At 29.9% G+C, this 18167-nt stretch overlaps 1 protein-coding gene across 5 annotated transcripts in view; it reads right to left on the reverse strand.

Moving 5' to 3' along the window:
• Positions 1-375: 375 nt before the first annotated feature.
• The window catches only part of LOC145934633 (uncharacterized), a 54113-nt gene continuing 36321 nt past the window's right edge, over positions 376-18167 (reverse strand). For all 5 annotated transcript variants that reach the window (XM_083035216.1, XM_083035219.1, XM_083035218.1 and 2 more), the window contains 9 exons: positions 16860-16946; positions 15823-15949; positions 11213-11842; positions 10656-11087; positions 7971-9332; positions 4625-5991; positions 4104-4198; positions 2166-3315; positions 376-2056 (listed from right to left, as the gene is read on the reverse strand). In XM_083035216.1, the coding sequence (XP_082891342.1) occupies positions 2039-2056; positions 2166-3315; positions 4104-4198; positions 4625-5991; positions 7971-9332; positions 10656-11087; positions 11213-11842; positions 15823-15949; positions 16860-16946 (5268 nt within the window). In that variant the 3' untranslated portion in view covers positions 376-2038. The remainder of the gene's footprint in view (positions 2057-2165; positions 3316-4103; positions 4199-4624; positions 5992-7970; positions 9333-10655; positions 11088-11212; positions 11843-15822; positions 15950-16859; positions 16947-18167) is intronic.

The following is an 18167-nucleotide window of genomic DNA, read 5'->3' on the forward strand; positions in this document are numbered from 1 at the left end:
GATAAATAAAGCATTTATTGATAATAATTAAATATTTATGATAATAAATATTGCTTTTCCTATAAACCAAATCCGATATTCTTATTCTTTTGAAAGATAGAGTCTATTTCAACAGATTTTCCAAAGTGTTTACTATACATTTTTATGAGGAAAAAAGTTACAAATTTGAAAGCTGTTAACATAATCTGTTAATTTCACTTATGTCGACATATTCAACAGAACTATAATAGAGCCTGTTGACATAATCATAAGCAAAATAATGAATGCAGACACAGTTATGATGCTAATTTGCTGCACATTTGGCTTACTGGATAATCATGCTGTAAAGAAAACATAAAAAATTTTACAGGTATGTAATGCAAACAAATACTAATTTATATTTAAATATACTTTACACTTTATGCCAAGATACAATCGTTTGTTATATCGATACAATATATATATATATTTATGGAGGAAAATAAATTGCTCAATATGTTTCTAAATATATAATACATCCTTCTAAGTAATTATATAAATTTATACCATTAAGTCCAATTCATTTCGATATAACTCAATTGACCAGATTTAAAAGACTATTTCGAATTTAGCACAGTAACGCATTCTCTACACAATTCTAAATTAGTGTTATACGATAGATAAAATAAGATATCACCTTTGGTCCCGTTGATAGAAACTTATAATTAATCGCGAAAATTAGACATTAATATTTCGCACATTAAATCGCTATTAGTATTTATATCGATATCTGCATGTTCGCGATTAATTTAGGTATTATTCTATTTTTCATAAGTATACATCTCAATAAAGCTAAAAATCAAACAGTTCTACTGAATTAAAGATAACTAATTTAACTTCCTCCTTCTCTCTTTATGTTAATTAATGAGCAATCGTGTTGATGACTATTCAAGTAAATAAAATAAGTGTTTTCCGTCCTCTTTTACGATCAAGTATTCAATATCGAATACATTTTGAATACTATGTACATCTTCTATCGTCTCGCAACAAAGTTTTGGTTGTTGTAGCTTTTTATATATCGTATTTACATGTGCTTAACGTGGAACCATAATCGGATTTTAGTTCTATTTAGTTATTTCTATTGAAAGAGAGAGTATAACTTGAAAAAGTATACATGATAAAATATAACTCGATCAATTTGCAATATCAATTATTAATATCATGAGGACATATTTATTAGTTTTCTTTCCACGTTAAATGACGCAACATAAATATCTCCTTTTCTCATATTTATACAAATATATAATATATATAGTGTATATATGTGTGTATTAAATATATGAGTCTGTGTGTAAACATGTTTCGAAATATATTTCATTTTTATATATGTTATATATGACTTCTAGCCGCATAAATCAACTTAATATACTACTAAAATGCCATTCAAATGTTTTTTTTTTTTTATTAATTCCAAAATACTTCAAAAAACGAAAATAATAACTATTAATAAATTATTAACTGGAATTGCAGACAAAATATTTCTGTCTTATTTGCAAACTTAAACTGATGTTGATTTTACACTTTTACATTGCAAAATTGTAAATTCTATTAGGACTATTACGAAATTTTAGTAATAACAGTTTCTACAGTCTAAGTAGAAAATATTGCAATAATGCATATTTTTGTAGTAATTTTAGAGAATTAATCTAATAATCAGCATTTTTAATGTTAAATATTAATAACATGTGTGTACATGAAAGCAATACCATCAAGCAATTATACAGAGAAAAAAAATTAATAAATTATCGAATCTTTCAGTATTCTGCATTTCAGAAAAAAGAACCTTTAGTAATATTTTAGGATTAAATAGAAATTTTTTCAAAATTATTTTCACATTTTTTTGTAAACAAAAAAATATAGTTTTCACATTCAATGATCTGAAAACAAATAATATAAATTTATATTTAATCAGAAAAAAGAAAAGAAAAGACACTCTTAGAAATCTCGGAATATTTTTGTATCAAACAGATTCTTCTCTGCATCCAAATTGCTTTATAAGTTTAGCTAATAGCGTGAAAAATTAATATCTCTCTGCAATCTGAAACAAAAAACAGTTATTTCATAATAATTAATTCATTTTATATCGAGTAAACACTATTTGTTGCTAAATATTTTCCTTTCTCTTTAATTTACATCAATGTACTTACATTTTTCAACTTTTCACGTCTGAAATTCCTGATGGACTCCAACAGCGTATCCCTAGAATCTAATTGAACCGAATTGGGCTTTGGGTTGGCATTTTTCAGCGTCACTCCAGTTATCACTGGCATCGTTGGAAGCTTAGGAGGTTGCACGCTCTGATTTGAGCCATCGATTGTTAATTCTTTACGATTTATCTGATTATTATTCGTTTTGGAGTCGGTAATGGGTATCTTGAATCCCTTTACGACGGGCATCGGTGGATTGATCTTTACAACGTTGTTGAAATTACATCTGAGAAATGTTGTTTCACTGTGTGGCCTAAAGTTTTGACTCGTCTCATTTATACCCACGACAGACGTGTACCTTTTCGTTTGTGAATTCTCCTGAATATCGGGCGTCCAAGAGTGACGTTTGGAGGAAACGTCGTCCTGATTGGAAGATGCCTTCGCGAACTTGGCGCGACCATTTTGCTTGACATTCGGTTTCGCTATTCTCTCTATCTGATCCAACTGCGTATCATAGTTCGCCGAGTGTCTATTGATACTAACGCGTTTGGGTTTCTGCTTAAAATTCATATGCTGACCGAATGTGTTTGTCAATTCTTTGACATTTCTCGAGGTGTCGTTTTCGTTCTCACTATTATACTTCGACATTTCCTTCGGCGTCTCGATGAAGGTCTTCTTCAGCTCGACTCCCATCACGAAGGGTCTATCTTTGTTCTTCGTCGAATCGAGCACGTTAACTCGATTCGACGTCGGTGCCTTGAAACCGGACGCTGTTGTATGCGCGATTAGCTTCCTCGTGAGTTCTCTCTCGTCAGGATTATTTTTATTCGCCGAAGAATTGATTTTAATCTTGTGATTAGCGATTTTATTCTTATTGACATCGCTGTCGTAGTTCGCGATATCCTTCTCATTTCTTGTGCCGTTATTAACATTAATGTTAGGTTTGCTGTCATTTGTATTATTATTATTTCTTCCTAGTTTATAATCGGTGTCCATTTTGATTTGAACATTGATGCTGGGTCTCTCCGACCAACTGCCCAGACTGATCGCAGGTGGACCAGTATAAACGTAACGTTTCATATTTTTTTCCTTCGACGATTCTTTACATTCCGGTTCTGAATCTCGTGATTCGTTGGATTCAGGCTCGTATCTGTTAGAAAATAATTTTATTATAAAATATATGTAACAGTGTCTATAATTATATATACATATATATATATTTTTTTTTTTTATATAAAAAGTATCTTAAAGAAATCGAAACATTATTTATCATTCTAATGCTAATTATTGTTGTTCTATAATATTAATTATCTTATCATCTTATGATTATTTCTCAATAATATATATATATATATATATATAATATATAAGATATTTTTTGTTATTTTTTGTTGTATGTATCATTTTATGTGATTTAAAGAAAATATCTCTTTAACAGAAAGAATAAATTTTCATAAATATGTTGTATTTTTTAAACATATAAGACTGGAATGTATATATATGTATATTGATCTAATAAGAAAATTCAGAATTGTAACAATTTGATAATACGATGTTATCATATATGAATAAAACTGTGTGGTGTTAAACGTTTTTTAATTTGTATGCTTATAAAAAATTTGACATTTGAAAAATTACTAATAAGAAATGAAAATATTTTGAAAAATAATATTTTTTTAAAAATCTAAACAGAATTTTAAAAATCATAAAACTTTTGTTTAAAATAATTTATTCATATATTTACGATTGTCAACAATATATTCATTCGAAATTGAAGAAATCAAATTACGAGTTCAAAAGATTATTTTAAGCCCAAATATGTGAAAAAATTCTTATCAAAGAAGACGTTTTTTTTTCTTCTTTTGAATTGTTTTACACAACATATTTAATATTTATGAAAAAATAAAAAAAGACATTATTTTTGTAAGAAATACTCACTTCTTTTCGGTTAATAATGCACTACTGCGTTCTTTGGACATATTTTCCTCCGCTTGTTGAGCATTTTTCAACTGCGGTAAAATACTTTTCAGCACCTAAAAGTCAAAAATAATTTTTTTTTTAATAATATGTTGACAAAATTCAAATATCACATCATTAATTTCATCATCAAAATCATTAATTATTCAATTATTATAAATATAATATTATTATATATAAACTTAAATATAATTATTGTATATAATAATTTTAGTAGAAACCGAGGTAGAAACATTTCTTTAATAGATTACATCATTAACAGCAATTATATTAATATTTATGATACAATAGAAGATAATAAAATAATAAAAATGGTTAATAGTTTCTGTAATTTGCTATATATTGTATGCATATTTTTCGCAATTTATTTAAAATTCTTAAAATAAATAAACTTAAAATATATAAATTCTCAAAATAAAATATACAACTTATTTCAAATGCCTATAACAAGTTGAATCTATCCTATTTAACCGTAAAATTACCTGTAATGATTGTAATTGCTTCTCTTTGCTAGGCTCCTTCTGTTGTTTCAATATGTTATCTCTCCATTGCGAGAACTTCTCGTTGCCTTGTAATACGTCGACATTCAAGTCTGTGATGCTCGTAGACTTTCTTATACCTTCGGTAACCTTCGGTTCAACTTCCGGCTCGTACTTTCTCTCGTCGATCTTCTGCTGCGTTTCCGTCTGATACTTGGCGTTGCTGGATATCGATATATAACTCTTGGATCGCTGAATATTAATCTTTTCGTTGGTTGCGTTATTGAGAGACCGCAATCTATGAGGATCAAACTCGCTTTGATCGCGAATCTTTGGTTCTGTTTTACAATCAAGGTTCGACTCATCAGCCTTCGTCGTCATCTTCTTCTTCTTGTCGCGCGATAGATCGTTAATTAAATGCGTACTCTTGGTCGTATCTTTCTTATCGTAACTCTCTGCGTTGTTCCTCGGCAGGGTGGCGAACACTTTAACAAATCTGTTATCCGAATTTCTCTTCGCATAATCGCTGGGTTCCTCGAACTCTTCGAAAATGTCTAGGCTATTCTGTTTGGTATAGGTGGTGATCGTGAAGTTGGACAAAGTGTTGTCTACAGGCGCGATCTTCGGCGCGGATAAGCTATCCATATTATTTTTTCGATCGAAATCCTTATTGGTAGTTTGCGTTAACGTACCGGTCTCTATTTTGTTCTCCAGTTCCGAGATCATTTCTTTCCGCAAATCCAAATTAGCTGGATTAGGAGTTTTGTGGGAAATGATGGATTCGCTGCTTATTCGCTTATCGAGCACGAAGTTCGTTCCTTCACTTAAAGCTTCCTGACCGAAATTCGCTTCTATTGCATTTCTATTGCTATTATCTGTAACATCAGCTGACTCCGAAACCGAGCTTACTAGCTCGGGTTCCTTGAAGGCACTCACCGATCCCAGCGTGATCGTATCATAATCGTCCAAGATAGGCGAAGATGAATCACGAAAGGCACTTGGCGGAGTCGGAAGCTGATACTTCCAATCGCTGATCGACTCCAAATCCTCGTTTAGCGCTGACACGTAGTCAGATGTATTCTCTTGCGAACCAGCAGTTATATTTGGCGTGCTAGCGCTCAAAGTAGCTTCTGAAAGGTCGATACACGACTTGTAGGTCTCGTTTGACTCGTCCTCGATACCGATGGGTTCTGGTTTCCTCGTGGAATCGTTGAGAATAACGTTTGTTTGGATGGACGCGGTTGTATAACTCGTCTTCAGCGGCAACGATGTTTCTGATTCTAGAGACGAAGAGGCCGGTAGCACATTTGATAAGGTATCCGATACCTTCTGCAGCAGGATATCGGTTGTAGATGGGACATCTTGGTTAGCTATCGCAAATATAAACAGAATAAAGAATTAGCCAAATATTGTGCTGATCTTTTCTTATACTTAAAAAAAATTATAGCTACGTTCTTATAAAAATTATTTATTGCAATCTAAAAATTAATTCTGAAGCAATACGAAAGAAATCGGGAAAAACGAATTCAAAGTTAATATATTATAATAAAGATGTAAAAAATTATGACAATAATTCACAAATAGAAAACAAAAAACATTGAAGTTAAGATATATTTTAATATTAAATAGAGTTAGCATGATTTTTTATAAAGATGATGATTACATAGCAATCTTATACAATATTTATATGAAACAAAAAATACTAAGTATGATTAATTGAACAAACATGAAAATATAATTTACATAAATCATAGAATTTAAAAATATCAATATATGCAGACAAATTCAATATTCTTAAAAATATCTCGATTTCCAAATATTGTTATTAGTTGATAAACTTATTAATTAGAAGAAAATTGTATAGCACATAATGTATGTATATCTGAGGATAAGAGCTCGTAAGGAAACTTCGGTTTAATTTTTTCTTTAACGTTTCATTCTATTCTCCAGCTTACGCAATAATCTGTCAATTGTTTGGACATTATATGATGCTTCCGGACAATTAGTGCCGTGTAATTCCTTGCTTAACGACTAGAACCGGAAGTCTTTAGTGCGCTTATCCGTCGTAATGATTCCTGAAGATCACCGTATGTATGTATTTTTATTTATTTATTTATTTTTATTTAATCTTACGTATTTTTTTTATGCAAATTTTTTATCTTTTTACGTTTCCATGCTTTACTGTGTATTTTTATTTATTTTTTGACAGTTACTAATAATAGTTTAAATACGAGATGAAAACGTACGAATATAACAATTAATAAATCACATTGGAAAAAAAAAAGAATTTGTAGTTCATTTATCGTATCTGACTCTCAATTAATTCCGTTTTCCCTAACTTTTAGATATTTAAATTAATTGTTTTATTTTAAAAATCTCTCAGATAAATTTACAAGATTAATAATAGAATTTAAAAATAAATGAAAAAAAATTTATATATATAGATATGCGCGCGTGACTTCTTCTGCTTCATATCTTACATATATTACAATTATTACAATATAAGATGATTACAAAATAAATATTTATAATTTGCATGCGTGCATAAAAGAAGCGCAGTTGAGTTCTGGAAGAAAGTGGTGAAAGAGGGCCAAGAACACATTGAATAGAGTAAAATAAAAGATTGAAGAAAGTAACATCGATGTGACAAACTGTTGCAATAAGAAAAACAAATGTAAAGGTAGCAGCAAACTTGACGGGAGGATCCCGTTAAGTTCACACATCCGGATAGCACACGTTCACACATATCGATAGGATAGGATAACCAGCACAAACAATGAGGAGATCCTAATATTCAATTGACAATGGGCTATTTTTCTGAATTCGACTTGACAAATTAAGAAAAATTTTCGAATATATTAAATTATATTTAATATATTTAATATAAATATATAATTAGATTATATTAAATATATTTAATATAAATAAATAATTAAATTATATTAAATATATTTAATATAAATATATAATTAGATCATAATTTATATATATTAAATAATTTAATAATTATATATATAATTATTATATAATATATTAAATAATATATTACATAATATATTAAATAACTTCAATATAGTTATAGAAACAAGCAAATTATTCGATCTTTACTAATTGTAAAACCGAAAAATCTCCTCGAATTATTCCAGAATTTTAATTTTTCGACGTTTATTAAGCATTTTTTATTCGAATCTATTTTTGAACTATTTTTCAACACCTTGTATATACACATACATTATATATACATACAATTTCAAAATGATACGCAGGACACAAAACTAAGAAAAAGTAAAAACTCGTGAAGGATAACAAGAAGCTTAAAATAGAATGTTAGTAATATAATGACATGCACCTGTGATTAATCCATCGTGCGATTCTCTCTTATTTACATCCTCATCTCTTGCACGATCATCGCAATATTCTGCGTTAATTTCCTCCTGCTCTTTTCGGGAAGATACTGATGAATTCCGAGCGGAGAAATTTAAATTCAAAGCATGAGCAATGTCCTCTTGAGGCGAGGTGAGATATCGCTTCTGTCTCTTCAAGGTATCCATCTCAAAGTCCTCCGACTTGGACTGGCTTCGAATCACCTTTGTCCTTTTAGCAGTCTTCATACCGTTGTTTGATTCCTCGCTTTGATCAGTTTGACATAATTCATGGAGATTTTCCGCAGTGCTATATTTTGTACTATTTGAGGTATCATCTTCTCTAACGACACCGAAATGATCGCACTTTGGTATGGTAGAGATGACCGTGCATGTATCTTCTTTTCTTTCAAAATTACTCTTCACTTCTGTCTCGCTTGTCGCATCTTTGGGATGAATATATTTCGCTGCCTCGATGTCTCCTTCGATCTTATTTGAAGAAATTCTTTTCCTCGGCGCTCTAAGTGGTCTTTCGCAAGCAGACTGATGATCCAGTTCGCTCACACCTTTGTTCAGAGAATCATCGTTCGATAATATATTTGAGTTATCACGTTGATTCTCACTTTCATCACGTGAAGCTATATTTTCAGACTGTATCTTGTAATCTTGGTGTAAAGTATTATTCTCTTCTTCTGTAGAAATGACATTACGTTCAAGTTCCTTTTCTGATACATTTTCTTCCGACTCTATGGAATCAGAAGATAGTCTATTTTCTTCATTACTTGAATGTTGGCTCTTTAATGATTCATGATCCTCTACATTGTCTGATATTCTTTCCTCTTTACTGAATTTATTCTCGTTCAAAGATTTATCTTCAAAATGAGCTTCTGGATGAATAAGGATTGATTCCATACAGTTAGAGTTGTGCAATTCAAAATTGCCATTTATTTTATGATTTGAATCTTGATTTGATTTCAAAGATATATCATTTTCAATTGTAATATCATCGATTTTTGATATCTCTTCTTCTTGGATTGTTATCTGATCTTCAATTGAAGGTGTAGAATCAACTTTCGACTTCGAATGTGTCCTTTCTCGCTTAATGTGTGTAACGTCATCTTCATCCAATGATAATGTGTCTTCAGTATTCCAAGTGCAACGATGTGCTTTGTTTACGACATGTTCAGAGTTTGCAGGTTCACGTGATAGACTGTTTGTACGATCGCGTTTCGTGTTCAAGGTTCTTGGCGGTGCCAGGGGCGGAACCACTTTACGCTTAGGTGCCTTTGGAGCGCTAATCTTACACGTATTAACCTTTCGAGGCGTGGGAAGGGGTACAGGTTCTCCAACTAGTGGATAAAGAAAGAAAAAAAATAACCGTCACCGAAAATATAAGCTGGCAAAATATATGATACAAACAAGCGAACTGATTAAAGTACAAGAAAAATACATTATCTAGACGTAAATCCCATTGGAGATGTGCAAAAACTGAGTCTCAGTGCAAAATCGCGTGTTTACAAAATCTTATATATTTTTATGCGTAGACAAAAATATCGGGAATCACTTCACTTTTCAAATAAAAAAATGTATCATTCTTATTGTTTCATAAAAATTTTCATGAAAGAAAAGAGTAATAAAAAGAAAAATTTTTTCTTTAATTTAAATTCTTTAATTAATTATCACAATATTTAATTTATAATTTAATTTGCAACTCAAGAAATTAAGTGATTCCAAATTCTTTTGATGCATATACAAATATATAAATATAAAATTTTAAATAAAATTGAAATAAATTCAAAATAGCGTATTGAGAAAGTGCAAATAAACAATATATATAGCATGGTTAAAGTTGACGAAAGTAATATTTATTAAATATAATATATTTTTGAAAATTTTTTATTTTAATAATTCGAGTTTTTAATTTAAAAATTAATTACCACAATATTTAAGGAAATTAAAAAAGTGTTGAAGCAAGACAATGTTCGAAAAAAAATTTTTTTAATTTATTCTTAATTAATCCATTATGTATATTAAATTTTAAACAAGTTTTCGTCAACTTTACTTTCGAGAATCGAATTTAATTGGATCAAAAAGCAATTCCAGTTTTTATTTGATTCTCGACTTATTTGATGGCCAACCAAATAAAATTTGCGGTGCTGGTCGCAAAATGCTTAACTTTCTCTCCTCTAATCTATTCTCGGTATGATTTATAATGTCACTGAGTATGGGACCTGGATACTATTTGGATGTCTAATAGCTTCGTGGAGATCTCGCAAATATCTAAAGTCGGAGGAGACAAGTTGTTTTCCGCGAATTGTTCCAAGAAATTACAAGATTTTCGATTTTTGTTAGAAATTCTAAACTTTGTATAGTACTTCACCATGTTTATTCTACCTAATTTCGTAAAATGAGCGATAGATTCTAATAAAATCGATGTCTTGGAATATTTTGAACAAACATCATTTACAAAGTTTTAGTATCTATATAATCATATTGCAAGGGGTATCTTTGAGTAACGATATTTAATCTGTTCCTCTTCAATATCGAAAATCTATACTTTTTAGGATGTGACATTTTATCATTCATACCTAAATCTTCGCTTTGATGTGACTATCCCGAAGGACCTCGCGCTTTGAAATTAAGGAGCAAAGCAATGAAGCTGGCTAACTTACCTCTTTTCGTTGCTACTCTAGCTTGCTCTACTTTTGGGGCAACTTCTACAGGAGCGATCGCATCCACATCGGCTTTAGCAAGCTTACGATCGACCGAATCGGTTTCAGAACGCGCCTCGACATTCGTTTTAGCGACACGATTCTTCTGAATGTTGTCGTCAAATTTATACGTCGCGACTTCCGACTTTGATTTGCGGTCCAACTCGAGCATGGACTGCGAGCTGATGCCGATGTCGGAATTAGCTTGAAGAAACTCGATGTCGGAGCTAGTTTTCGTTGGCGCACCAATGTCCGATGACGGTTTCGAAGGATTCTTATCGGACGTCGACGATGCCTCGGAATCGACGATGCGTTCTAACGCCTGCGTGGAAATAGCCGATGAAACTGGTCTGGTCGTCGGCGGGGAAGGTGCAACTCTCTTCTTTCGAAAACCTGTGCAAGCAAAGTAAGTCGCATTGATCAAAATGTTGTAGAAAGCAGCTTCTCGTATATATATGTTCACAAGTATTTTATATTATTCGGCTATTTTATTCGGCTTATACGTGACCAAATCTCACCGGTGGAGCTGAGGGAAGTGTTGCTGATCCCCCGACTGAGCGTCACCAGATTGCTCAAGCTCTTGCTGGACTGTGAGGTTTGCGCCAGCTTTCTGGACGCATTGGACATACCTGGAGCTTTGCTCCTCCTCGGCAGGGTTTCCGGTAGCCTCGCGGCCGAGTCCGGATGATCGCTGAGCACAGAGGCCTCATGGTAACCAGAACTGTCGCTACTGTTACGACTATGATTGATCATGGTCTTATCCTTGCCGCTGTCTCCAGATGAATCTTGAACACCAGGTAAGGCAAACGTCGGCGGTTTCGGGGCTGGTCTCCTCTTCCTCTGCGGTCGAATCGGCGGCTGAAGGGGACTAGCGCTTCTCGCTGTTTCGTCACTTCTGGCTGGCGAAACGCTGCGAGCCCCGAGACTATCCGTACTAAGTGAGCTCTCCTTGGATTTTTTGAATATAAAGCCAAACACACTTTGCTTGGTCTGCTGTCGGCGTCGCTCCTCTTGCCTCTGCAGGGCCATTATGTCCTGGGTACTTAACGTCGGACCCAGACTCTTGCCCTGTTTCGCGTAAAGAGTCACTTCCTGCAGATGATAGTCCTGCAGCGATAGCGACAAGTCCAACGTCTCCTCCAGGTTAGCTGCGATAAAAAAAAACAGACACTGTTAAAATTCTGAATACACATTTGAGATCAAATGCCGATTAGAATTTACAAGTCTGAAGGATGTATAATCTAATATATAGTTCACAAATAATGTAGAAAATAACTGAAATTTTTTCTCGCAAATTAATACATTAGTTGAATTAAATATATAATTTTCAATTTTCTTTTTTTTGCATAATAATATTAGCATCATAATAATTTTGTATTGCGTATAAGAATAATTTTATGCATGAAGGAGAATAATCTTCTGCATGAAAAACCCCGGAAGAGGAAATGGACTTGGAGAAGTGCCGATGGCACAATCGAAAATCGTGAATTCGATCACGTTCTCTGATACTTAACTCGAATAAAAAAAGTTAATGGAAAAGAAGATCCGACCGACGATGTGCGAGTTGCAGGATAAACAGGATATCGCTCTCACATTGAGCGTAAACTACACTCTACGAAAGAGCTGATGAAGAAACTGGAAATCAACGAGCTATCCAAAAAGATCACCAGCAGCATCCAAGTAACGGTTAAGTACATGTATATCCATAAAATGAGGAACGAACGAGGTGAAGTTATGTCAATAAAAAAGAACATCACGACAGTCACCCAGAAATTTTTATACTAATTTAACTATATATAAAATATTATAAATACATTTAGTTTAATTTCTTATATAGTATATATAGAATTGCACATAAAATAAATATAAATTTTATATATGTAATATATAAAATTTTATATGTGTAAATTATATATATAACATCCTTGTATAAATTATATATATCATATTATATGACATCCATGCATTATATATTTTTAGAAAGTATTAAATACAAAAAACAAGTTTTCAAAAAAATGTAATACAAATAAAAATATACTTTGAATATATTTTAACATTAAAACTATCTAAAATTTATTAAACTTTCAGTTCTTCAAGTTTTATACTATAAAAAAATTTATGTAAAAATTTTCGCATTTTTGCAATTCAAAATAAAATAGATAATTCACAAAATAAAATTCAATTTGTCATGTTTTCGTTTCTAAAAAAGAAAATGATAAAGTCGCAGATAAGCGACTACTTAAAGAATACTTTTTAAAAAAATGCAATATTTCTTTAGTAATTCTCAGAGCAGATTCAATATTTAATAAGAGAATTTATTTTTTCAGAAATAAAAATATTATTATCTAGAGCTCTTAAAAAACAAATTCTTGTGTTGAACATTGAAGAAATTCTGAAATTCATTAAAAGAAAAATGTTTCAATTTTTTTGTATGTATATGTATGTATGATATTGGCTATATAGAGTATCTTACGCATTTACATTCTACCTCTACGCATTCTTAAAACATTTACAAAGAGAAAGGATCTCTTTACATTAAAATCTGACAATAATATAACAACTTATAATATCAATAATAAAATCAGATATGAAAAGGGCTAATAAGAAGTCTACTATTTTTGTATATCGAGATCAGGAAACCCAAGTTTTTCTGAGTCAACCTGCTAAAGATGGTCCAAATAAGAAAGAACCGAACTGTTTAAAATACTTAGAGGCTCTTATTAACCCTTTTCATACCTAATTTTGTATTTATATCAGAGCCATTTCAATTTATTATTACAATATTCAGTAATTATCTTCCAGAATAATCTGCAGAATCGCAAATAAAGATAAAGTTACTTTGACTGAGTAAAAAAATAATTTTTGAATGACGGAACTCGGAAGAATACTCGCGATTTTTCAGGTATATCCAGTATTTGTTGTTATCTAAATAAAATTATATAGATGATTATCTAGATAAAAATTTTGCATCATCTTATCTTTATATAGATAATAATAAAAATATGTATTATCTATATCTACATCTTATAGATGAAAAAAAGTGTTATCTTTACTAAATTATCTAGAATAATGTTCAGATAATTTGGTTCTTAGAGTCATAGCACATAAAAATTTACAAATAAAAATATAAATATATTTTTATATATCCCTTTTATAACTTACATTTTTTTTTACAACTGTGTTTACATATAAGCGCTCAAAAAATAATATTATCCGGAAGTTCATCTAGATGAATCGCCATATAATTTTATCTTTTATCTAGATATAAATGATTTTAAACAAAATCATCTCCATCTTACCTAAGATAAACTTACATATTTTGATCTCATCTTTATCTAATATAATAGCTAATTTTGAAATCATCTAAGCACAACACTGGCTATATCCCTCGTTTGTGTTCTCGCAGGAGCACAGGCTCACGTCGTAGCGTTCTCTCCTCGACCGGGAGCGTGAATGCACCTGGTGGTATGCGAGGAACTGGAATTGCATTCTTCGCTCCCCTCGCGCAGCTCGGATCAATTATAAAACGTACGCGAGCGAGAGCATGAAGCCGGGTAAGCCGGCGTTTACGTTCGTTCTTCCACGGGACGAACGTGAAGATGAGAAGAGGAAAAGCAGAGCCTACCTAACGGCTAGGAATAACAAGTGTTGCGGGAGCCTGCTGGCAACATTGAGATAGTAATCTTGGCAGCCAACCTGTAACTAGCTAACTGAAATATCTCGTGCACGGTTTGTGCGTCATGATGTGCACAGTGTCTCGTCAAAAGTGGAGATCAGTAGCGATGGAAATAGCTTTATAAATTGAGAGTCCTCTGATATGCATAATTATTAAATTGTTATACAATAAATATTTATTAATTTAATGTTATTAATTTTTCTACATATTTCTTTTTTTATTCTTTTCCCACAAAAAATTTATAGACCATTTAAGAATATACTACGTATGTATTTAATATGATCAAAAAATTTAGAAAATCTATAATAATATATTATTTTTTAATTACTCTCAAAAGAAATATTGTTATATTTATAAAATATATAAAAGTTCCTAACTTTTAAATCAAAATCGAAGATCAGTAGCAATAAAAATAGCTTCATAAATTGATATAAAGTTAAGAATCTTCTCACAAAATTATTAAATTATTTAGACAATAAATATTTATTAATTTCATTTCATTAATTTGTCTACACATTTAAAAACAATTTTTTTTACAAAAATTTATAGATCAAGAAGGATATATTATAGTCATATCGTATATAATATAATCATAAAATTTCGGAAAAAAATCTATTGTATAATAATATATTATTTTCTAATTACTCTCTCTCTCTCTCTCTAAAACTACTGAAAATATTTTAATTTTTATAAAATATATATAAAAGCTCCTGAATTTTAAAGTCATGTGCATGTAATGCTATATTGAATATATTTATTTTTATTACTTTGATTGCGAGACATAAGCATTGCGCATACTATGATGAAACTTAAATAGTTTACGAAAATGAGTATGAGCAAGAATCGCTGAAAAATTGAAAGAAGAAATCAAACGAAGACTTTCATCTCGGCATATAATGCGAAAAGCATTTCCAGAAAATTAGATTGGATAATATATACTATATGTAATATACATATACATGTACATGAATCATTTGGCTTCCGAAGCCGTACCGAAACATACTGATCAGCATGTAGATATAAAACTGTAATAATCGACACATATAAATTTATACATACAAAATTGTTTATACATATAATAAAAATTGTAAAAATTTGACTAATTATTTAGTCTCAAGAAAAAAAATAAATTAAAAATTAAATTGAAAATTAAATTAATTAAAAATTGAATTTAAAAATTTCTTTAAAATTTATGCACTATTATTATGGTTTAATATTCTTAATGGCCCGAAAAATTTAAATATTTGAATATACAATTATAAAATTACATAGTTAAATAAAAATATTTAATTCGATATTTCACTGCTTAAATAAAAGATTTTTCACTAATAAAAGATTTTTCTGCTTATCAAATTATATATATATATATATATCTTTCTGCGAATTTACTTTCTCAAAATTTATTCATACAATTTTACGAAATTTATATGATTAAGATGTGCAAATGCTCACCTGGATGACGAAGTTCGTAATTATTTTTGTCCAGATTCTTTTCGCGACACACTTCATCTAGAATTTCTCCAAGGTTCATCTTCGGACTGACCCTCGATACATACAGTTGATTTCTCGGCAGATGCACCTGCGGCGATTATCAAGTTATCGCGCGTTGCATTACTTTATTGTATTCGTGTTGCGTTATATTCTATGTTTGCAACTGGTTTTAAATGAGATCTTTATATAGAAGTCAGAGGATGCAAGCGTGTTTCTCATTCACTTTCAACATTTGTCGGTAAATCGAGAAAGTACAAATCAAAATGCTTCTATTTGCTATAGTCTGCTTGAAAATAACATTGTACATTCCTGCAATTTTCATTAAATTTTTAACTTTTAAGATAATTTGTTTAAAGACTAAATTGTGCTCGTGTGTAAAATATATAAGGAAAAATGTAATCTAAAAATTTCCTATTTTGCAATTTCAAGTTTTTCGAAAATTGTTTTAAAGTTATAACAAGCAGAAATTTTTATTCAAAAATGACATATATAAAATATTATATATAGGTATATAATATTTATATATAATATTGCTCAAACACAATAAAATTAATATATTTTATAAAAGATTATCTAAAATATCTTGTAAAAGATTATTATTTTTATATACTTTTGATTGGTTTCAGTAATTTTAAAATTGCTCGTATATACAATGAGATACACAAAATTACACACACACACACACACACACATACATATTTTTTCAAATATATTTTTAGATATTATAAATATTATTTTTCTTAAATTTTGATTTCTTATATAAATTTTAATCATAAAATTTTTATAAATAAAAACGATAAAATAAATATATATTATATGCAATTTTAAAAAATAAATTAACATTTAGAAATATATGTAAAAGTGATAGAAAATGTATGACTGTAATAAAAAAAAAACATACATTATACATATGTAATAAAATTGAGTTCGTATGAATAAAATAGTTGAATCAAGCTAATACTTTAATTGAAAAGTTATATGTTTGTATTGCATTTTACCTGCAATCTGAATGTCGGTTCAAAAGGTTGATTAGCTTGCTTTGTTTTACGTGGCACACACATGCCTTGCTTAGGAAGTAATTTAACCTGGAATAAAATAGAAACCGTTTTTTCTTAATCGTGAATTTTATTGACTATATATTTTAGTTATAAAAGTTATGTAAAAGTAAATTACTTTATTACGACATATAAAAATATGACATTATATATTTATATAAGTTCATATTTAATACTATACTTATTTTTTTATATAAGAAAATTATGAATTTATATATATTTATACAGGATGTGCTTAATTAATATAAGACAAAATATATTTTCATCTTTCCATATATAAATTATTATTTTCCATATTTTTTTTACATGTGGAAAATAATAAATTTAATATATAATTTATATACAATAAATATATATTTTTATTTCTGAAAGTGTTTCGATAATTATTTATGTCATACTTTTCTAAATATATATTTTAGTAAAAAAAACTACTACATATTTGACATTTTTGCACTTATTTTACAGAATCTAGTAAAAGTGAATACATAGAATTCATAGTAGGAATTCTATTTAAACTCTTGCGTCCCGGGAGAGAAAGTATAACGATTGGAACTGGGAATTGACGCGCGAAAGGGTTAATCTAACACGCAAAGCAATAAGCGAGCATCAAAGAATTGTCGTTAGAAAGTGCGTGGAAATTCTCGCATAGAAATTCATGCAATATATGCTGGAAAATTGTTAGGCTCATTAATGACACCGGTTGCCGCCCGGATAGCAAATCAACAAGTGATGACTTCAATTTATGCGAGTCTATGATCACAACTGACTTTTACTCATGTACAATTATCGACCCGATCGAATGGGAAAAAAAAAAAAACACGACGACTGATTGTGATTATAATTTTAATCAATTACTTTTTATTACACGATGCTTATAATATTTCTAAGATTATTACTGACAATGACATCTCGAGGACGCAATTTTAATAATTAATCTCCGTGATTGCATATGTGCAATGTTGCAAAAAAAATCACAATATGCAAGATTATTTAAAACATTTTTTATAGTCACATGTAGTATAAATAAAATAGACAAATAAAAAAACAAAAAGACTCAAATATTTTTTAAAATTAAGCTTTGATAATATAAATTAATTGTCTCTAGATTTTTATATGATTTTTATGAACCACTAAACAGATTATATAAGCTTGTAAGCAGAGAGAAATAAATTATCTTTATATAAAATTATATAAAAGATATTTAATATATTTAATTTTTTTTATATACTTATATAAAATCTATGTAATTTA

Source organism: Prenolepis imparis, unplaced genomic scaffold (assembly GCF_030444845.1).
Source record: "Prenolepis imparis isolate NDT839.2.m4 unplaced genomic scaffold, iyPreImpa1.0 SCAF_4, whole genome shotgun sequence".
Taxonomy (NCBI): Eukaryota; Metazoa; Arthropoda; class Insecta; order Hymenoptera; family Formicidae; genus Prenolepis; species Prenolepis imparis.